The following is a 24,266-nucleotide window of genomic DNA, read 5'->3' as shown; positions in this document are numbered from 1 at the left end:
GTAAACATGATGATATGTTCCATTTCATGATGAAATACACATTTAATTAGTTATTTTCTCTGAATGTGAACATGTTGCGATGTTCCCTCTCATGATGAAATAAACATGCTAAGGTGTATTTTTCACTCTTTCCTTTCACTTTGAGAAAAAAAAAACTTTTTTGTCTTTAAATGTGAACATGTTGTAATGAGAATAAACATGTTAAGAGGTCTTCTTTATACCTCAAAGTAAACATTTTGAGATTATCCATTTTACTATGAGAATAAAATCATAAGGTGTCTTTTTTGTCTCTGAATGTGATTATGCTGAGATGTTACCTTTAATCACGAAATAAACATGTTCAGATGACTTTTTGTACCTGTTTGTGAACATGTTCAGATGTTCCCTTGCATGATGAAATATAAATGTTTCGGTGTCTTGTTTGTGTCTGACTCTAAATATGTTGAGATGAACTCTTTCATGATGAAATATACATGTTTATGTGTCCTTCTTGTCTCTTAATGTCAATATTTTGAGATGCCCTCTTTCGCTATGAGCTTTAATATGTTAAGGTTTCTCTTTTGTCCATTAAGGTGACCATGTTGTTATATCTCCTTAGTTCCTAAAATAGTTTTTTTGTAATGTTCTCTCCCTATAAACGAGAAATGAGAATTCCATTTAAATTGTATTCTTATTTTCGTGCGTTTATGCAGTATGACCACTAGGCCGCGATTTTGCAAACCCATAGTGATACATTGAGTGTGGTATATTGTCCATTTTGTCTCTGATTGTAATGGGGTTAGATTGTCCTTTTCGTTTCTGAGAATTATAGTGTTGGATTCCCTCTGAGTGTGATTATGTTGTATTCAACCTATAGTCTCTGATTGTGATAATGTTTTGTCCCTTTCGTCTCTTGTGTGAAAAAACTGGATTTTCCCCTTTGTCTCTAAGCGTGATAATTTTGAAGTGTCCATTTTTATCCCTGATCGTGACAATGTTGATTTCCCCTTTTGTCTCTGCTCGTTTCCGTTTGTCACTGAGTTTTCCATGTGAAACGATGTTAAAATATTTTAATATCTTTCTGAGTGTGATCATGTTATATATTTTGCTTTGTCTCAAAGTGTGATGATGTTAAAATTAAACTCACATTTCTGAGTCAGATCATGTTTAATATTCTGCTTGGTCTCCGTGTGTGATGATGTTAAAATTGAACTCATATTTCTAATTCAGATTATGTTGAATAACCCCCTGATTGTTAGCATGATGAATTGTTCTTTTGTTTCTGGCGTTACAGAGTTTTCCTATTGTCTGTGTGTGATCATGTTGAAGTTGAATAGCTCAATTTGTTTCTGAATGTGACTTTGTTGAATTGTTCCCATTGTTTTGGAGCGTTTTAATATAGAGTTCTCTCCATTTTGTCTGAGCGTGATTATGCTGATTTGTTTCGATGTTCTCCTGGTATGATTGGCATACTATTAAAATATTAATAATATCTGTCATGTGTTCCCGTTCCGGATAGAAAAATCCGACCCGAGAGCACCTGCGTTGCCAGGTAACGAGGCTTGCCGAGTAACCGGCTACGCAGCGTGCCCGAGGGTCGGATTTTTCTATCCGGAACGGTCACACATGATAGATATTTTTTCTAGCATACCTTAAATAACATTTTTTGTGAAGAAAATACATAAGAAAGCGCGTTTTTGTACATTTCACCAAAAAGGGCGTGCGATGATGTTTACTGACGTCATGACGCGCAGTAATTTGTATTCACTGCATTCGTCAATAAGTTCCTTCGCTTTTAAGGGTTATTTTGTTTTGTTTTTAAGGAAAATTTTAGTTAAAGTTAATGTTAATGGAACTCATCTATTAAAATCGCATAACTATGGTTTCATTTAGTGTTTAATAATAGAAATTGAAAGTATTACGTCACAGCGCGTGACTCATCTGGCATGGGGGGATGCGAGATGGGATTTTCCAGCACGGCTGACGTCATCGGAAATGCCTATCCGGTGTGCTAGAAATATGACTTATTAGGAGTTGTACAAAATTGTTTTAATAGTAATATTTGTATGTGTGACACAGAAAGTTTTCAATTATGCCAAAACATGGCAGCTTGTCTTAAGATATTGGTTTGTCATCAAGTATTGAATAGTACTGTTAATGTAGAGGCACCATGCTTATAAAAATAAAATAAAAAAAATAAATATTAAATAAGTTCTATGAGGTTTTACCTCCCCAAACTACATTTTAAATACAATGTGATTGTGATTTATCTCATGAGATTAGCTGTGTTGATAGAGTATGATTATTGTAAATATTTAAAAAAATTGATTGTTGTGCTATTTTTGGAATAAACTTAAATTTAACCATCATTTGATGTGTGTGTTCAAGTTAAGCTGAACGTAGTCGATACGTTCCTCAACAAAATTTCGACGTCAATATGAAATATTTTCTAGATGTACTGACAATTGATCAGCATAAAGTGGTAAGCTTGTTTTAATCATTTATGTGAAAAAATACTTTTCGGAGAAGTAAGTGAAAAACCCCGCCATCATCAGGCACCATCATATCTTTAATTTTATCCCCAATGGCGTCATTAGATATTGAAATCTCATCGAAAAAAACATTGATAAACGATATGCACGGAAACAAGCATAGTACAATTTTATTTTAATATTTGCACACAAAGGTAAGATCAATGTTAAACACATATAATAACTCGCGTTTTTCATATTTTGTTTTGTTCAACGTCAAAAGTTAAACAAGATAATAGTAAATATTCGACTCAGAAAATAAATGGCTAAAGACCACAGTTATCTGCCCCCCCCCCTTTAATTCGGATGTTAGTGCAGAAAAAAACAGTGCTTTTGTTTAAATATCAGTATTTTGTTCAAGGAAAAAGAAAGGTATGCTCTTTTCTGCATAACGCTGAACATATATTAAGACTGTTTTGTAAAAAAATGATAGTTTCCAGTGTGAATATTGGAGGCCACATTGCCTGTGGAACTGTTAAAATTGCTTCTTTGTAGCCTTTGTTCCGTCTTGACCTCAGGGTCAAGTATTTCTACTCAATTTTGTGAGATACGGCAAAAACAACCTTATGTTTTCTTGTGATTATTTTTTTTGTTTTGGATTGTTCGACAGCAGTCTGTTATTTATTAATTTGGGGCTGCTTTAAAGTGAAAAGCCAGGTTAATATTTAAATGAAACATATAATAAAAATAACTGCCTTCTAACAGTCCATCGCACCCGTAATCTGCGTACGCTACTTGGAGCTACTTCCCGTACAGTCTAGTACCAGCTAGTGATAATACTGTTGCAGTTATATACATATGTCCGCAAGTAGTTCTTTTCATTCCTGTTTCATATTACGTTAAAGTGAGCATCTTCTAAGAACGTAATCTGAAGCTTTTGTGGTAGAGCGTCGCCTGTTTGTAACAGGGCTCCGAAGGCGGCAACATCAGCGTCCGCGCTGTGAGCATTGAAGAATATGTTAAATATATTGTGGAATATTGCAGATAATTTGTAGCTTGTAATTTCAGGAAATATTACTTTGCATAGCCATAAACTATCCGCAAAACAATACATGTGGAAATGGCTTATACTACAGCTCAGACATTTAGTTATCATTAATCTTGTGTCAAAAGCTGCATCGTGTGCTGTAAGGACGGGGTGTTTAACTTCTTCAACCACTCGGAAATCGATGACAGGCCAGTAAACACGTCCGTAGACTCAACCAGTGTTTTGTAATTAACCATTTGCTCTCCATGTATCGCCATTCCAGTAAGCGATTTGATAGATGTCAGAATACAGCCACCTGCGGGTATGACGTCGTTTTCTGTTTATTGAGCAAGTGCACGATATCAACAAACACTCAGATTGAAATCTAAATTATTGAGAATGGCTCTTTCGCTACATACTCTTATATAACGTTTTAGAGCAAATGTTTTACTCGCCCCAATGACCATGATTTTGCGAGCATGTCGTCGCGCAATAAAGCGGGTTTGCAGATGTGCGTGTATGTGCATGCTTGCACGTGTTTGTGCGTGAATCTCGAGGAGGGCCCGGCAGTGTGTTTAAGCTTCACCGAAATTTAATATATACCCGCAGAATGATTTTTTTCAAGACTGCCATTTTAATCAATTGATAAGACAGATGCATATTGAAAAAGGTTCAGATATGTGATGAAACAAAAATCAATAAAAACTTCAAACTAAATAAATATTATGATTAATTTGCAGTTGACACCGGAAAAGTTAAATATTAAATCGGTGGCGAAGGCAAGCGGTAAGCGTATCGTCCTCTTGATCAGAAGGTCCCGTGTTTGATCATTATAATTCGGGAGTGTTAACAATGTCTATGAGGTTATAAACCACATGTATATAATATAACACATCTTAAAACTGCTATGTAACATTTTCATCGTAAGAAGATAATCGCGGGGTAAAACAAATCATAGTTTTACTATTACGTGTGTACGAGTACATTCATAATCTCCATTGTTCATATATTTTATTGCATAACTCGAAAGGCTGAATTTCAGACTAGAAAGTAGTACACAAAAACATAGGAAGTGCCAGGCATTTAACGAAGAAATGTTCATCCTAATGTTAGTCGATGGGCGTAATGAAACGCACAATTATCCAAAGACACACATCTTATCTTCCGCAATCTAGATAATTTACCCACGTTTTTAAAATTGGTAATGTTATCGTTATATAATTTAATTTAGGCATCTCTAAACCAATTTCCATTACTTTATGATGAAATATCGGTAGTCGAGATGCGCCAAATGTATCACTCGATGTGAGAAATCGTATGGTGTCAGATAGCATCTTTAGCACTAACCGACGACGCGTATATAAGTTATTTTAGCAAAAATGCGAAAGAAATCTGACTTCCTCGGCCAATTTACAAAAATAATGAAATATATTTTATATTGAACGTCAATTAAAACTATGACAGCTGCACCTCTTAAACAAATGTTGATATATACTAGTAAAACGAATTGTCTTTGAATTCCACGATTTCCACACACTTACAAATCAGTTAAAGGCTGATGTGAGATTGGTTGATTGATATTATCACGCGAAGCTTTCAATTAATTAAGGAAAGGTTCGAAAATCCAGAAACTTGTGAATGAGTTCGAGTGGCCAAATTATCGATTTTCTAAAAATATTTGGACTGTGCCAGCGGGAGGTGGGTTCACATTAATTATGCTGCCAGATAAGACCAGAATTTCTTTTTATACAGTCGAACCCCGTTGGCTCGAACCCCCAGGGACCGTCGAAAATACCTCGAGCCTCGAAAAATTCGAGCCAAGCGGTATGCTTTCCTCAGTATAATGAAATCGGTCGTTTACATCAGTTCGATCTAACAAGGAATTCGAGCCAAGCGAGTTCGAGCCAACGGGATTTGACTTACTTTAATTATATCTTTGCTGTAATTAAGGTTTCAAACAGTAAACTAATAATACGATAATTCAGTTCAGATGCATTACTTGGGAAATATGTTTTGGTCCAAAAACATGAGCGAGTCCATTTAAACACTTTTTTGACATTAGTTACATCTAGTACACCAATGTTTGTATAATTTATTCAATAAATATATGAGGAATCAAGTTGCACATTGGACAACGTCTTTTTAATCATTCAATTCATGTATGAAGATACTATTTAACTATGGTCAATGTCTGTTCAAACAATTCAATCCATCTTTTTGGAAACAATTTACAATTCGGTGAATGTCTAAAAAATTATTCATTCGATATACATGTATAAGGATACGTACATATATGTTTAATTTCAATAAAACACAAAATGAACACCATATTTACTAAATACAAACTGCATGAAAAAATGACACATCGTGTCTATAACTCTATCATTTATATTCCGAATCATTCTTTTACACAATTACATTTTTTCATTAAACATTCACAAGTAGGAACCAACTTGTTGGTATATTTCATACACAATCAGCTACTAACATTTCAATTTATAATACATATTCTCATACTCGTATATTATTTTCTTATAACACATTACTACACGACTTGTCACTAATGAGAACTGTTAGAATTCAAAATAATTTAAAAGTCAAGTTTCCGTCAAATACTCTCACAGTAGTTGAATCGCGCGTTATGTGAAATAAAGCATTGTATAAGCATATTGTAAGTAAAATATTATACATTAGAATTATTCTTGAACATTACAATTACTTCACACCTGATACAAATTTCACTCATATTAATTGACTGACATGATTTATACTAAGTTGAATACTTTCACGAAATTCTCCAATTCAGATCTGTCATACTGACTGCAGGTGACAAAAATCATCTTCTTCAGTGAACAGTAAGCCACACTGTATGGCACTCAATCCCCTCTTCCTTCCCCTGCAGTTGGGTTATCTCGCCGGTGAGCGTGTCCAGTAACAGGATGTTGTCACTGCCCCATCCACAAACGAGCAGCTGGTTGTCCCCCATAGCTGCCAGACCAGATGGGTTTTCAGTACCGGATCTTTGTAGGTCTGGAGCACCTCAGTGAGATGCTCAGCTTGGTTATGGTGTTGGTGCCCCAGTCTGTGACATATATGACGGGAGGATTCTGACTCTCTGGTCACTGTCAGATACCTGGGTTGCTGAAACAAAGGTTTTCCACTGCTGTCTTTTCCACACTCTTCTTCACCTTTCCCTTCATGTCCATCAACTCAACCTTACCGTAAAAAGACACTATCAAGTTGTCATCACAAAAATCTATTCCATAACATAGTCCATCTAGTTTAACGACATCCTGTAGTGTGACATTTTCCTGAGTTGATACGAACTGTATCTTCTTCAAACCAGGCAGAGTGACGGCTGCCCTGTCTCCGGGCAGGAGACACAGGTCCCACGGCTCACTTGGCAGTTTAACCTGGGACACCAGCTTGTTATTCATGGTGTCCACCACTTCAATGAGCAATTAGTGTGATCTACCAGTACGAGCCTGTCCCCGGTCAGGAGGGTCACATTGGTTAGCCCGCAGTGAAGGGTATCACCTGATGTCTTCACTGAAATGTCAGGCTGCCTGCTGAACTTGGCCTGGCTTAGGTCTGCTCTGCTGCTGAAGCGGGCTGAAAGTAAACATTACAATAAATAACACAAATAAAAAAATGTTTTGTTTCATCACATTTTAAAATGAATAATAATAATAATAATAATAATAATAATAATAATAATAATAATAATAATATAATAATAATAATGTGGGAGGGCAGCATCAAAGTCACCTTATGTATCGAATAATCTTAGTTAGGTTTGACATAAAGAGACCAAACTTGGTATTATTACATCGTTATTGTATTCTAAGTCAAAGCGGCGTAGTCGAGCGCGCTGTCTTACGACGGCTCTTATTGATAAATACATTTGCTTTTTATTGCTTCATATTGACCCTAATCAGTTTATACCATCACTGCTACAGCAATGATGATTCATATTTTTTGTTAAACCTTTTTAAAAAGTAAAAAAAAACATAATGAAAGTTCATATGTATAAAAGTTGACTGATTCAAACATATTTTATTGCCTTTTTTCTTTCAACATAATCGGTATTTACAACAATAATATAGAGTATACAAAAAGCAAATGGTTTGGACACAAGTTCTAACAACATAAGAAACGTCTTCTCCTGTATAAAAGTTAATAGTCCACAGAACTCATTCCAAAAACAATTTTACACTGCACAAAGTGAATGTTTATAGACCATTGCGCTATTGTAAGAAGGTTTCGTTGAAATGAATTGTTGGATGAATCGTTAAAAAGAGTGCTAACTATTTCCCAAAATAATGTAATGTTATAGATATTTTTCAGTAAAATGATCAAATAGATACCTTATATATCATATGTCCTCGACTGACCAGTGTGCTTTAAGATGTTTTTTAATTACATTGTATTCAATGAAAACTCGTTATGCGAAAATTGACGCATACTTTTATTATTATTTTTAAAATAGATAGGCAACTATTTATAATTTCGCCTGGAAATATGACGGTTGTATATTAAGTAAAATATTTATACCGTATTGTTATACCTAAACAAGTATATATCATTCGAAATTATATTGCTTAAGTTTATTTGAATCTTAATTTATATAAGAAATATCATTTGTCGAAGTATTTCATTCTGCCATTTTTGTAAAGCACTTGGTGAACTTTACAACATAGTTTTTAACGTAACGTTAACGTGCTTGGTTAACTTGAGCGACGTAAAAAAACAACAGACTTATAAACTGCATTACTAAGGAAATGTCAAATTAGTTAGTGGTTGTACGCAAACCTTTTTGTAACACAGCTTTAATCTGTTTTTGGTGTTGTTGCATCGTATCCTGTTGCCGTTGTTCCTGCTTCGTTTGCTGTTGTCGGTGTTGTTGCCCTAACGCCGACGAGATTCGCCCTCTTCCAACCGTCCTATTGCATTTTCAGCAGCTTTTATCTGCTCAATTACGGGGTCCCTGTGAAACTTGTATCGGGGAACTTTACTCCTCCTGCTCACCTCTCCCAGGGCTGCCTGGAGACTTGCCAGTTCTTTTATAGCTCGCTTTCCTACTATTAATATCTGGTTGCTGTTGTCGTTCTGTGCTTGTAGCTCTGACTTTAGTTTCTCAATGGATGATTTCATGTTTGTGCATTTTGATATCAGTTCATTTAGCAGTGTCTTGGATGTTCGTTTCTTCTGATCAATTTCTGCAAAGAGTTCATTTTCCCTTTTATCCAGGTACTGGTTAATTTCAGTCCTGAATTTGCGAAGTTCATTTATATTGGTAAGGCTTTCTTCATCAACTGATTTCATGATCGCCTGCATGTCGTGTGACAGTTTGCCAATGTCAGTGGCCGTCTGGACAAGTCCTGTTTTCAGGCTGTTGTATTCTGCACCCTCCTTGTACCGCTTTGAGACTTGAGAAACCCTTTCAATATTACATAATCGATGAGCTTTCTCAGCCAAGCAGTCTCCACACAGAATTGCCTCATGATTAAGACAGTAATATTTTATGAAATCTTGAGCATGACGATGACACGTTTCATTAAATTTTTCATCTTCACTCTCTTCGCGGAATGAGGAAGGCATACTGTCCTTGTCCTGGAGGGCGTGAGTTTTGGTTATTTTCTGGTTCCGGTGTACTCGTGCACAGGTGGAACAAAGAAACTCCTTACAGACGGGACAGAAGGCCTCGGGGACGATTTTCTTGCCGTCCTCCGCGCATGGCTGGCAGTAGGTGAGGTCAGGCGCCGATCCAGATGTCACTTGTGCCTTTCGTCCGGGAACTGCATCCATCCTTCCGAGTGCCTTAAATCTTTATAATACAAGAACCATGAAGTTGTTAATACGGAAAAGAAATTGATTCCATAACTTTCACTTCTCTGTCTGGCTCTCTAGCTCTCTCTCTCTCTCTTTCTCTCCCCATCCCCTCTCCGTCCCTCTCCCCTTTCTTTTCTTTCTCTCTACCTTGCTCTACTCCTGTCTTTCTCTCTTCCCCCCTCTCTGTCTCTCTCCCATCTCTTATTATTTCGCTTCCCATCATATTTCATCCTAACTATCTCTCCAACTGTTTCCCTCTCTGAACCCCCCCCCCCCCTCTCTCTCTTTATTCCGTCTCTCTCTTTCTATTTATCTCTCTGTGTCCCTTTGTCTCTCTCCCTATTCCCTCTCTCTTTCTACCTTTCTCTCTTTCTCCTCTCTCACTCTCTCTCTCTCTTCCTCTATCTATCCCCATCACCTCTCCGTCCCTCTCCCCTCTTTTTTCTCTCTCTCCCTGTCTTTTTCTCCCACCTTTCTCTCCCTCTGCCATTTCATATCTTTCTCTCTCCCTCTCCATCCATTTTCATCCTATATCTATCTCCATCCGTTTCTCTCTCTGAACCACCCCCCTCCCCTATTTTACCCCTCTCTCTCTTTATTTATCTTTATGTGTCCCTCTCTCTATTCTCTCTCTCTCTCTCTCTCTCTCTCTCTCTCACTATTTTCAATTGTTATGCTTTATTATGTTCAACTTTTTTTGACTTACTTGACTTTCAGTGGAAGCCTTTATAAAGGAATTTTTAGTTTATAGGTACGTGGCCACAATTTCCCAAATAGGGCTAAAATATCGCGAATAGTTTTCATACGTTTACGGTTTGATAGCTGCGTGGTCGATCTGTATTGATTTAAGTTTGGAATGTAAAAGGTCGAAGTCAAATATCCTTTTGTAAGAATAAACAAATATTGGTTGGACTGTTGGGTGGTCGTATGATACGGTAGGCCATAAATAGTTCTCCTCATTCACGGTATTACAACGTATTTACAGTATATGTTTTTTTGTAAAACAACGTTTTAAAAAATAAACTTGAAAGTTAATTTAACCGGGAAATCCAGTCACCGTTTTGTATTATTCTGACAAATACGATTAAGTTGAATTCAATATTTCAAGAAATAACTGAACAAATTGTAGAGTATATATCTTCTTTACAATTTGGTGAAAACTGTTTACTGTTTTGTCCAATTCCCGTTTTTCGACAGATTTTGTTCGGTGTGGACAGGCTGCCAAATCAATTTTGTCTGAAAGACAGAACACAGGTCATTAATAGACCAAAAATTGTACGTTTACGGATTTTTTTTTTCGATTTTTGATATGGCAAATGTAAGGGATTGGAAGAATCCCGTATAACACGTCTAATACTTTAGACTAGAAAGTACCTAAACAATCAAAGCGACCAGCTTTGAAAACACAAACTACAATATTTCTATTTAAAAATGAAGATGGCCAAAATGTTTTAGGGCGGTCCAATACCCCAAATAGTTGTGACCCTTTTAATTCGTTTCTGGTGAAGCCGGGCTGCACATTCTTATTTTTGACCCCAAAATCAGGTCCATATAAATATATGTCAATAGTCTTTATAAGATATTTATGATGGCCACATATAAACATAACAATGCCCACTGCCATGATATAAAAGTATTTCGGAACGCCAATTATTGTGGCTATCCCAAATGTGCACTCAATAACTTTAAATCCTGGCACCGCCCCGCAGAAAAAATACTGTTTTAAACTTACTTTTGTTGACTGTTGAAAGCCAGTCCGTTCCCATAGTTAATCGAATATCTTAAGTACACAACTTATTCCTTTCAAATGTGGTTGTCGCCTATGATTTTAATATTCGCTGTTTGGAGAGATAAGGGCCAACGTATTTCGTGTGAGTTCAAAAACTAAAGTAGCAACTTTCTTGATAAGAAATAAGGGAGGTTATCATTGGTAGTGCTAAAACCCGGTATCCGGTATCCGGTTATGTTGATACCGGGCTGAGTGATCAATAGTTTTAGCATGGAATTATAACTATTCTGGTTTCCCAAAGCTAATCCTCCGATTCAAACAAAATTATGCCGTTTTAATATACACACGTTACTTCGGAAATAATAGAGTCATTGGTCTGTTATATGAATTTCAATATGAGCTCAAAATTCACCTTTATTTTCAATGTCAATATTATTTTTATACTCTACATTGTATGCATTTCTTAACAATCCTTCTTTGTGTATTGGTTGTGTACGGGGTTCTACCAACACATTATTATAACGGAAGTCTATAATGAAGAATTATTGTTTGGTATATGTTACGAAATTTTCCCGTTTATCTGATGCCATTAAAGTTAATTACATTTATGTGGATTTACTAATGACCAGTATGATTTACAATTTATAATTTCTTTAATTTCATAAAAAAATAGAGTTATACTTTGCCATTGAATTTTAAATTCAGAGTTAAGCTTCAGCCGGCTATTAATAACTGTTCATACAAAACTTGTTCAAGCACCTAATTTAGTTCGTAAATTATTCACTGGAAAATGTGCTTATTTTGGAAATAGAATATGAGATAGAATACTTTAAATAGGTTGTTTTGAATAATTTATGTCATTAAAATATTATATAGTAACTTACCTACGGGCTTGTTATAAAATTGTTTAGCTTTGTCTTCTAATTGATTTAATAACCAAATTGAACTGTGCTATGTATATTAATATTCATATTTTACAAACTATTCTTGGGTCGACGTACAGCGGAAGTCTATCCTGAAGACTGATTGGCTGAAGGCCGCGTCATACCTAAAGACGTTAAAGTAGCTCCCTTGCCTGACGCTCGGCATTTAAATGGTAGTGCTAAATGGTAAAATGGTGTATTCAACCCAGGAATGTTGTATCCCGTGTATCGGTGCTTTACATCGAGCACGTTAAATAAACCAAAGGGTCTCTTTGCAAAGAGCTAGGGTATCGCAACCCGGATCTCTTGTATCTCACTCTGTTTCGTTAAGTCTTCCAGTGTCTGGATTTGACTGTGAATTGCTATCACTTTTATCTCATGTCACTTATGGCAATAAAACACAATTTAAGTCGTGATTGCGCCACGGGCGGGACAAGCCATAATGCAGCCTATAGGCACGGGCAGACCTTGATAAACTCAAATAAACTAACAAAAAACATACTTGGACCTGTTTTTTATATCTTTTTAAAAACCGAATGAATCATTTTCTTGAAAGTATCTGTCCTCAGACGATTTCTTCACTTTTTTATTTCCGACGTCAGCTTTGTTGAGTCAGTGCGTGGATTCCCCAAGGACCATTCACGTTTTTTTTTACAGTTGGTTCTCTATTTAAAACTATTGATTGTTCCTGAGATTTGAATTTTCTCTGTTGATCAAGTTTATAGAGTTAGAAATCATTTACTTGTCTTAAGAGGTTTTATTTTTATTTTATGATACTCAACTGTTGATTGTGAGACTCGGCGAAATTATTTGAAGCTGACAAAGGCACTTATAGTTTCCTATTAATACAGTATTTTTGCCATTCAAATGACTTGAATTAGAATTAATTGTATTGAAAATGAACACATCTCAGTCGATATTTACTAACAACCTTTGCCCTTTGTCGAACCTGGGAATTCATGTAACCGCCCGTGCGGCTACCACCACTCGTTAAATAAGACGGTTCGGTTACAGTTACAGTTGCACAGAGGGTATACCAATGCCTGTTCTAATTGGTTTTACTGTTTTAATATCAGGTCATATAAGGAAAAGGGTCATGACAACATCTGTACAGTTTAAGGATGTGAGGATCATATCAATCCCTGAACAATTGATGTCGATGGTGCGGGGCGTATAGTCTAAAATAAAAGACGTGTTATACGCAATTCTTTCAATCCCTAACGTACGTAAAGGATTTTCCATATAAAAAATTGTAATAAATCTGTAAACGTACAATTATTTAGACTTCGGAGGTGAATCAGCGCTAAAAGGCCTAGTTGAAGCCTTCTATAAGTCCCCCTCCCTCCATAAAAAGAAAAAGAAAAAAAAATCTGTGTACAATACACAACTTCTGATTATTGATCTGAATCCTATTGCCTTGTGCCCTCTTACCCCTAATGCGATCTGAGTATCCTGCTGTGCAGTTTTGGATGTTTATTATAAAAATCACACAAATGGACCCTTAATGGCCCTGAGCCAATACACAAATGCACAGGAAATTGGCCCCTACTGTGACACCAGTGCAATTAGCAGGAGATGCACAGCAGAGGATTATCTTGCCAAACATATTACAGTGAGGGTATGCCAACATGTGTTTAGAGCAATATCTGGGATACTTGTTAATTGTCAAAGTTGATTAATTATTCGACGTGTTTTGTACTGAGCGGGCACGTTACAGATATTAAAAAATACCGTAAATACGAAATGTACGTATGATTAACATCTCGAAAACCCCCTATAATGACAAGTGAACACATCTTTTTATGATAAATGTACAGTAACTTACTCGTAGTATTGAACGATCTGTTTACGGATGAATGCCCGTTTTCTTTGAGCGTTTTCGTTTCGTGTAGACTTAATTCTGCCGAATATGTTTTTCGTTCTGCAAAGCGAAACAGGGGGAGTAGACCCGTCACGTGAATAAACAGACATTTAAAACGAAACTATAAACTTCCTGTCAAAGGGAACTTACTGTGTAAGGCAACATATGTTCTTGTTTTTTCGTTGTTTGCCCTTGACGGTGTTTGTGCAATTATTTCTATGATTACAGATGTGGAACCCACTTAGAATGATAATATATTCTTTAAAACAATAGTCAGATGACATTAATTAAAATCCTAATGATTTTAATGGGTGGAGTGAGCGCAGCAAAGGGGACCTTCCTAATCATTAAGCTATTAGATCTGACTTCGAATACAACATCTTTTGCTGATATATTAGTGTCAAAACAAAATCTGACGCAAAGATTGTTTTTTGGATAAATGGCAATGGTTGGACCTTCATTCATCCTCGAAAGTTAAAATGCTTATAGTGACCATTTTATTCAAAATCAACGCATGCACTAGTATTAAAAACAAACATTTTGAGTGATAAAACTTTACCTACTTTCTGAATAATGCATTTATGGAAAATATTATTTACTGAAAACCAGATTGTAATTGTGTATTTAACAGATGACAACGCAAAAATATTAAATGATTGGTGAATGCTAAAAGATTAACTGTGATCGACTTTGGTCTCAAAAGGTAGAAATAACGTGTTATCTGCACCTTAATTTCAAATTCAAGTCGGTATCCTTCATAAGAACAGTTGTTTTCGACATTTATTCATTCGTTTTAGTATATTAAAACAATTGTATTAATTTTGATTAATAGTGACACTGTAATGTAACATTAGGGCTCGTAACGTCATTGCTGATGCAGAAAATATGGGGCGTAGTGTCACTGATGGTGTAGCATTAGGGCTCATAATGTCTTTGCTGATGCAGGAATAATGGGGCGTAATGTCACTGATGAAGCAGCATTTAGGGCTCGTAGTCATTGCTGATGCAGGAATTATTGGGCGTAATGTCACTGATGCTGCAGCATTAAGGGCTCGTAACGTCATTGCTGATGCAGGAATTATGGGGCGTAATGTCAATGATGTTGCAGCATTAAGGGCTCGTAATGTATTTGCTGATGTAGGAATTATGGGGCGTAATGTCAGTGATGATGCAGCATTAAGGGCTCGTAATGTATTTGCTGATGCAGAAATTATGGGACGTAATGTCACTGATGATGTAGAATTAAGGGCTCGTAACGTCATTGCTGAAGCAGGAATTATGGGGCGTAATGTCACTGATGATGCAGCATTAAGGGCTCGTAACGTTTTGCTGATGCAGGAAATTATTGGACGTAATGTCACTGATGATGCAGCATTAAGGGCTCTTAACGTCTTTGCTGGCACAAGTGTTGCTTCAACACCATGACAATACACAAGTGATGCTCCAACACCTAGCCAATACACAGTTAATTTTCCAAGACCAAGGCAATACCAAGTTATGCTCAAACATCAGGGTATTACAAAAAGGATGCTCCAAGACCAGGGCAATACACAAGTGATGTTCAAATACCCAGGAACTGCAAAGGTGATGCTCGAACACCATGGTTATTCGGTATAGATGCTCAAACACACTGGTGATGATCCAACATCAAGACAATATACAAGGCATATTCCAGATCAAAACACATGATGCTCCGACATAAGGGCAATACACAGCTGTTACAGTCCTTAGGATTAACAAACTATACATGCCTTTAACCAGGTGCTAAATATACATACAAGTCGCGTATAACAGAACTTAGCTGAAGTTTAAAGACTTGCGATCGAAATAATTTTATGATAGTTAAGATAATTTTTTCTTATTTCGTACAATAAATATCAAATAACATTTGTTTTGCTATATCTTTTGTAAGTGGCTAAAGCTTGATATGATTTAGTTTTTCAAAATATGCCTATACATTAAATGAATGACATGCAACCACAATGTGGGATTCGTTATTATAATTTGTATGAAAAGCTTATTAAAACACCGCAAACAAAGTAAATGCATTTAAATATTCAGTTTAAAACTTAAACAGGTTATTGATTTACCACTTTTATAATGTGTTTGATTAAACCGCCGTCACAGAGTAGATGTGATTTATATATTGCTACCCATAGTAGATTATCGATAAAGTTGAATTGAGGTTTAAAGCCGTCCTTCTGAACTTTACCAATTTCAATTGAATTCGGAATGATAATTGACAAAGTGTGCAGGTAATAAGATTCCGATATAAACGTATGTTGAATTTTGTTTTGTATTTTGTTTATGTTGTAATGTTTAAATGTTATAATATAATTTTCCAAAATAAATAACCTAAGTGTCGCAAGCGTTTCGCACGTTTAATTTGTGAATGCATACTTTTAACTTTTTAACGGCAGCATAGGGTTTGAGATTTTATTTTGTCGAGTGACAGTATAATTATACTGATTCAACTTTTTTAAATCAACAATGACAGACTGTCTATTCACAAAAATAATTGTACGGCAGATGTGAACAGTTTTGTCATTTCATTATACAAAATAACACCATTTTTGTACAATTATTAAAGTGTCTAAAACTAGAAGATGCACATTCATTCTTCCAAAATGACATGTGAATAAAGTGGGAGTAATTGGAAAGCTTAATAACTCCGTGGCAAATTTTCAATCTATAATTCTCCCCCCCCCCTCCCCCTAGCTTTGACCTTACGACTGATCCGATCAACAAGTGATCGATGGCATAGAGGGTTGATTTTTCCCTTGGCCATGACTTAATAACTAGTTCTCAGAAGTAAGAATGGCTTAATTTTGTCATACCCACGACTTGGTAATCTCTAAGTCGCGGCCATGACGTACCATGTTGTGGGAACGAGTTAGTAAATCGTTGAATTATGACACGAGATTACTAAATCGTAGGAACTAGGTAGAAAGCCGTGGCCATGTCGCACTAAGTCGTGGAAACGAGATAAATACATATTTCACAAATGTCACATCTATGCCATCGAAGTTTGATGTGAAAATGGAGAAATGTCCTTTATATCGTTGCCTTTTAGTTGCAATAATGACCTATAAAGCGCTCAAATTGATTTGTGCTGTGGATAATGTAAATGATGTCTGTCATTTTTACCTTTCATTTGAAAAACTTCTATAGCATTTATATTAACAAACTAGAAATGTGTCCATAGGACACGGATGCCCCCACTTCGATTTTTTTTCACAGAAAATAAGCCATAATGATTATTCAGGATAATCTGCACATATAGGATAAGTTGAGTTGAGTTGGGTTTTACGGCATCGCAAGACTGTATAGGTTATATGGCGCCATTCAGGCAGGAAAAAACTTGTTGGATCCACATCTCATTTACATCGAGATAAAAATATGGGGTATGGATCCAACAACTTAATATCTGCTGGAGAATCCCGTAACTCCTAAATGACAAAAGCGATTTCCATGGCTATCGAACTTGATCAAGATATTATGGTCACAATCATGTATGTAAAGTTTGGTGAGGATTGGACACATACTTTTCAAGAATTAGATTGGAAACATATATTTTTGAAGTATTTTTGGCAAAAAAGGGCCGTAACTCCTAAATGACTAAAGCGATTTCCATGACTATCGAACTTGATCAAGATATTATGGTCACAAACATGTGTTTAAAGTTTGGTGAGGATTGGACAAACAGTTTTCAAGAATTAGATCGGAAACAATCTTCGGGACGTATTTTTCAAGTTTTTTTTTGCAAATAAAGGGCCGTAACTCCTAAATGACAAAAGCGATTTCCATGGCTAAGGAACTTGATCAAGATATTATGGTCACAAACATGTGTTTAAAGTTTGGTGAGGATTGGACAAACGGTTTTCAAGAATTAGATCGGAAACAATCTTCGGGACGTACGTACGTACAGACAGACAGAGGTACGTACGGACAAGGGCAACCCTATATGCCGCCACTTTGTGGGGGCATAAATATGCTAATTGTAACATCTGAAGTATACGCCAAACTATCGAGGGGATATTTAGTGTTTATGTTATTTGCTCTTTTGACAATTCTTATGACAAACTTCTTTTACGTTTGTATTTACAGAATATGCTTTTTGTAAATTCTGACGTATACGCCCAATTGAGGCCGCGAAATGTTGATCGGAAGGAACGTCATCCTGGTGCACGCGATCGGAATTCTAACAAGCGCCAACGTTTGCAAGACAAACGTAAAATACCACCAGAGAATGCTCCGAGGTCACGGGCAACAGAACCTCAGTTTCACCCAACTTACAGTCATGACTCAGCAGTGAAGGATTTCGGTCGACTTGAGACCTGCTCTGAGCAGAACGAACAACAGAAAGTGACGTCATATTATCAGGAACTCTCAACTATTGAGGCTATCCGAAAAAGTATTGATAAAACCTCACGCGCAAAGTCTGCACCATCAGCTTATATTCCAAACTGGATGCTTAATTTAGACATAAATCTTGATGTTTCTTCAGTTGATATAATTCCACCATATGATGACGGTGTAACGTTAAAATCTCGGGCGTCCGAGACATTTTCCGAGCGCGCCTCTTTAACATTTGTTGAAAATAATTCAGAAGACAATATCGACAACTTAAGTGATTCTAAAAAAGATTATCTAGAGGCAGTCCCAAACGAAAACGAAAACATACACCAAGAAAAGGCTAAAAGTGTTCCAATCCCCGATAACAAAAAAAGAGAAGTTTACGCTGACACCTCAGTTTGGCCAAAACAGAACAAGAGTGCTCGCCCCTTATCAAATACGTTCAGAATAGCGACACCATTTTCCGCTGGGTGGACAAACACGGAAGATACAGGTATATTGTTTTCTTATTAAAATACAGACCCGATGTTAAAACACGTATATCAAGTGCAATATATTCCGTAATTTAAGATTCGGTTGCCGGAATTCACAATACCTTATACACAGTATACCTTCATGCTACTAAGAGAATTAAACAATATTTACAGAAATTAATAATAAGTTCGTTTTGCACAGAAGCTTGCTTCTATCTCCAAGACAAAATTACACGACAGAAGAGTTATTATTGTGTAAATTAGTACTTATGGCAGGCTTGCAGAAGATATGCTAGAACGAGGGAGGTCTCTATCCAGTAATCAGGGTTTTATAAAAGAAATGGCTTAACTGTATATTAGATATGACCCATATCATACACATATATGTATTTTTAACTCAAATACTCTGTAAATCTTGTCCCATAGCAGACACGCTGAGGCTTGTATAAAGTATTTGTCAGACCTGACCCATATTATACGTACGTCAATAAGTACTTGATCTTATATGTGACCTCGTTCCGGACAGTTCCACCCGACTCGACTATCTATCAAACTTGTTTCAAAGGATTTTGCTTATCTTTGATCATCAACTTGGTTTGTAAATTCCAAATATTAACACTAAATTTCTAACAACGAATATTCATTTTATACCAGACATGACTTATATTGAAACCAGACTTATGCTACATATACCCATCATTTCAGAAGTATTTGTTGTAGATTATTACCTTCAAGTATATATGAATACACGATACAGTACAAGTATTAAAAGAAATATGTTGCAGTTTTAATACAAAAATGGGAATTTAATTCACTAGTGCTCACTATTTTAATGAATTTATTAAATATTTGATTCTGTAGTCTGGAGTTTTTGACACCAAACCATATTTATATTGTCGACAGACTTTGTGCAACAATATATAAAACTATTTATTATTGTAGGTATATACTTACAATGTTTAACCACAACTAAGAAAGCGCTTGCGCTTTTATCATTAAAGTTGTCAGTCTCGTATACAATAGATTTCCTTATATTTACAAACTGGGTATTAAAATATTTGTATTTTTATCAATGTTATCAATTATTCAAACTGAATAAACTGACTTCCATCAAACAGCTTTTCAATATTTATCTTTCATTTTTATTAAAACAAACACTTTTGTGAGCTATCAGCAGCAAACTATTGACGTTTCAAAAGTTTGCCATGTTTGTATTTAGCAAAAGTGTTATCACCCGTTTTTAATTAATTTCGCTCCATTAGAATTATCGTGGCAGCGAACGCCAAAAGTATTACAATATGGCTGACGATAAATACAAAATTATCGACTTGTATTTGAAAAGACTTGGGCCAACAGTTTCTGTTAAAGGGATTTCGATTGAACATATTGTGGATTGAATTTTAAAATATTTGCTACAGATGTACATGCATGAGTAAAACTTAATTTTATTAATGAAACGTGCTGACATTCTTCAAAGAAAATGCTTATTACGTTTTGCTTTTTAAAAAAGGATTACGCAAATGGCTCAATTTGCATTGAATGTTATGAATAGATGAGACTTCTGAAAACGATGTGCATATGTTAATTTTTTGTTATAAACGTTTAAAACTTGTGTGTTTTTATTTTATGTATTGTGGTTTTTGAACATCATGGATGAATACGATTTGCTGTTCAGTAAGAAATGTTGATAACAATTTTCCTTGATTTTAAAAAATAAAAATGGTAATATAATCATAAAAACAATTGTTTTAAAATTTATTTGCTCGTTTTCACTTTCTGTTATAATTAAATTAATTCGTTTACCTTTTTATTCTTGAATGATTCTTATCTTATTAATCATTCAAGTAAGGTAATTCATTTACGTCTTTATTTCTACAATGATTTTCTACTTATATAATTAATATATCAATTTATGTATTCATTAACCTCTTTATTTCTTCATTAACGTTCTTTTTATCTTATGCGAGGAAAAACGATAAAAGTCAATGCTGTAGATTAATCAAATCACTCAAAACAAGACAGAAATACATCAACATTTAAAAAAAATGTTTTAGCGCATATACTCATCAATACTAATTATGTAGCAGAAAACATATGTAATACAACAACAATTAATTCAATGTCGCAAATATGTGTTTAAATATTGTGCTTCATTCAGACGCTTGAAATTATATTTGTCTACAAAAAATCATTGAGTTCGTTTACCTTTCTTGGCATGCGTTTTACCAAGGCGATTAAAGATGGTGTCGATGCAACAGAGTGGAATAATAGTATATGACAAGTCCATTTAATTACATGTTCCTACCAATTTAATACACCTGCTATGATATAGATTAACTTTTTAAGGTCCGCGTCGTTACCAAGGCGATAAGAAGGTGATGTCTATGCAACAAGGTGGAATCAGGAGTACCCGTATGTAGCTATTTTCAGATGATTAACATATTTAAACAAGACAGAGCCTCATTCGTGTACCAAAATCATACCATATTATAACATTATTCTGATTTGATACGGTTTACACTTGAAATATCACGAATTTGCAAATAGAGCCCGGTGAACATAAATGTGAAATTTTGATTCCTGGTTATCCCATATTAATTAGGTATCATTTGAAAAGGCTTAATGTGTAGATGAAGAAAATTTAAATAATGAGCCGATGGACATATTATACAAACGCTGTTAGGTCCCGAAACATTGAAAAATCTCTCAATGCACTTCCGATTTCTGTTAAAAAATACATCTGCATTAGCTATATATGCAATATATGTTAATGAACGAGAATATCATGTTTCATTACTCCTGTAACAGCTCTAGTTCAGTGTTTCAATTTTAAATTTGAGTTTTAATTATTTTATTGTTTGTGAATATTTTAATGTCATGTAATGTATTGTTTCTTTATTTATTTCAGCTATGCAGCCGAAATCTAAGAAATATATTAACCAGATGTTAACTTTCCACCATATGAAACACCATGAAAAGAAAATAAGGCTGGCAAAACGTAAGCAAACCAATTGTGAAAAAGTGAAAAGGCTCAGTGGCGAATATACTATATTGTAGCAACATAAATAAAATGATAATTACTACTGCCTCTGCAGACGAGCAGAATCAAGAACCATTATATTAAGTTCGGTAACTCAAATCATGATAAATATATTTGACAACGGCAATCATAATAACAGTTTAGTGTTTGAAATTAGCTTTTGTCCAATTGAATGGCAGTATTTATACAACAGGAAATTGGGTAAATCAGCAATTAACCGTTATTAATTTTACTCAGCTAATTCGGAAGATTCAAACAGAGTCATGATAAGTTAAACTAGAATCTTAAACACCAAGTTGGTTAAAGGGTTGTAAAATGTATTTACCGAAATAAATAGGTCAAACTACATAATAATTATCTTTAACTATTACTTCACTACAATTTGATCGCAAAACGCTTTTTTATAATTGAGTTTCTTAATCTATGTTTAAAGTTAAGACAGTATGCATGTGTTTACACTTCGTTTTTCATACTGTTTTATAGAAGCATGACAAGTTTGAATTTGTAAGATTTGTAATAGTTTTCATTTGTTATTTGACCATGGCATTTTCATTTTTACACAGCCGCCATTGACAGCAAGATGCCGAACACCTTTAAATATGCATTAGGTAGGTATGTTTTCACTAAGTTCCATGCAATAACAAGTGCAGTTGATTTGCTATGTCAACTTTTGAAGTATAACTTAAGGCCCCAATAAAACCGTTTTTCAATGAACTGTGTATAAGAAATACCTATAACCATTATTAGTCTTTTTAAACTGTTACACAAACTTAAAACAAGGAATGAACTTTCTTACATTACAAAACTTTAGTATAGCATATATATATACATAATTACAGATGAACTCTCTTTTTAACAAAATATTAAATACTTCACTTTTGATCCTCACCCTAATGCCCTACAGTGCTTTGATTTTCGTGTTGTCTCTTTTTCAGACCGGAAGCGTTTGGTTGATGTAAGTTTAAGATCAGATTATTAACAGCAAATAAGTATTTGTTTGATATACAATTCAGGGATTTTTTTATTACATTCAGTTACCGGTCAATTTCACAAGTAATTTTGAACATTTCATTCGATTCATATTCAAGGCCATGTAAACTACTTGTGTACATGTAATTGATATAAGCTATTATACATTGGTTCTTCAAGAACCTAATAGACTTGTTTATGATTTATTTTTCGTTCAGAGGATTTAACCAAAATGCTTATCTCATGGAAATTTTGAGGAATTCTGCTTTAAAACTCCATAGAATAAGTGTATTATACCCAAAACAAATTAAGATCAAATTATTTTGAGCGTAATTCTACTTTGTTTTCATTTCCTTAGCAACGGATAAGCGACTCTTGGAGCATGTCAAGCAATTCTCCTACGCCAATGACACAGAGGAGTTTCCATAACGACAAGAACGTGACGTCATCCGATTCGCAAAATGTGACGACACGAAAAAATGTATCAAATGAAGACACAAGCGAAACAAAACAAACAAAATACGTTGTAAAGAACAGATAGCATTTGTGACTTTTATAACATTAATTTTAATTAAAAAACTGTAGACCATCGCGACATTAGATTAGAAGTAACGATTTTCTACAGAATGCTTTTGAACACAACAAAATTAAAAACACTATTTTATATTGAGGTGCATACCAACAGGAAATATGAAACAAATATTGCAATGGCATGCGTTATTTTTGCTTCTAGAATAGTATTCAGTATGAAACTAAAGCCTTCCTTATGGTCATACAGGATTGACTTGTTTCACGGTAAAAGTCCGTTATTTATTTCACGCAATCCGATTGGCTATATCATTCTGAGATCCAATTAAGATCACTATTGAATACCGCTCCTGAACAGCGTGTTTGATTATTGTTGTTTTTATCTATAGTCCTGTCTCTGTATTTGTCAATTAAGTATTTATGTTCAAGGCGTTGATATTGCTTTTAAAATTTGGAAATGTTATCAAAATGTTGTCTAATAACTTAGCGATTGATGATACATATTTTATCTGAACATTATATTCAGAAATATTTATTAAAATCCCATAATAAAATTGTTTGTCACGATAACAAACTTATGATTGCGAAAACCTTGCAAGAAGAATTGACCGATCTTTATCAAACTTGGAACAAACCAGCGATATGGTCCTGTTTGTTTGTGAAAAAACTTGGAACAAACCAGCGATATTGTCCTGTTTGATTGTGAAAAAAACTTGGTTGAAAAGTAACTTGACTAGATCTTTATCTTTCTCCATTTTCAGTGTAGATACCTATGATAATATCATGTTTGTAATGTCAAGAGAAGATAACACTGGTGGGGCTGGAATCTATAACCTCTTAGATGAGAGGTGGACAGCTTAACAACAAGACCATTTTCAGTATATGTAAACTTTTATTTTTGTAACTATACCAAGCTTATTGTTAGCTTTTCATAGTTAGTTTTTTCATTTTATTATTAAGACTAGTTGTAGTTGAAGGTCACCGTCATAGAAGGTCAACTAGGTCATTGAGTTAAATACAAGAAAAATCCCTGTTTCCCTCGACATCTCCGTTTTACCAAACTGGTAATTAATCTTTA

General features: G+C 35.0%; 2 protein-coding genes across 2 annotated transcripts; one reads left to right on the top strand and one right to left on the bottom strand.

Moving 5' to 3' along the window:
• Nucleotides 1-8,385: 8,385 nt before the first annotated feature.
• LOC128216360 (transcription intermediary factor 1-alpha-like) lies at nucleotides 8,386-11,118 on the bottom strand. Its single transcript, XM_052922919.1, has 3 exons — nucleotides 11,042-11,118; nucleotides 10,478-10,545; nucleotides 8,386-9,304 (listed from the first exon to the last, which is right to left on the bottom strand). Exon 3 carries the CDS (start codon nucleotides 9,283-9,285, stop codon nucleotides 8,386-8,388), a length of 900 nt encoding a protein of 299 aa, XP_052778879.1. The 5' UTR covers nucleotides 9,286-9,304; nucleotides 10,478-10,545; nucleotides 11,042-11,118.
• Nucleotides 11,119-16,017: 4,899 nt separating this feature from the next.
• Nucleotides 16,018-23,615, top strand: LOC128218528 (uncharacterized). Its single transcript, XM_052926214.1, has 7 exons — nucleotides 16,018-16,077; nucleotides 17,930-18,671; nucleotides 20,998-21,063; nucleotides 21,560-21,649; nucleotides 22,255-22,299; nucleotides 22,627-22,646; nucleotides 23,019-23,615. The coding sequence occupies exons 2-7, from the start codon at nucleotides 17,933-17,935 to the stop codon at nucleotides 23,199-23,201; spliced, it is 1,143 nt and encodes a 380-aa protein (XP_052782174.1). The 5' UTR covers nucleotides 16,018-16,077; nucleotides 17,930-17,932; the 3' UTR covers nucleotides 23,202-23,615.
• The last annotated feature ends 651 nt before the right edge of the window (nucleotides 23,616-24,266 follow it).

The sequence above is a fragment of the Mya arenaria genome, chromosome 14, assembly GCF_026914265.1.
Source record: "Mya arenaria isolate MELC-2E11 chromosome 14, ASM2691426v1".
NCBI classification, from domain to species: domain Eukaryota; kingdom Metazoa; phylum Mollusca; class Bivalvia; order Myida; family Myidae; genus Mya; species Mya arenaria.
This window is presented reverse-complemented; position numbering and strand designations above follow the sequence as displayed.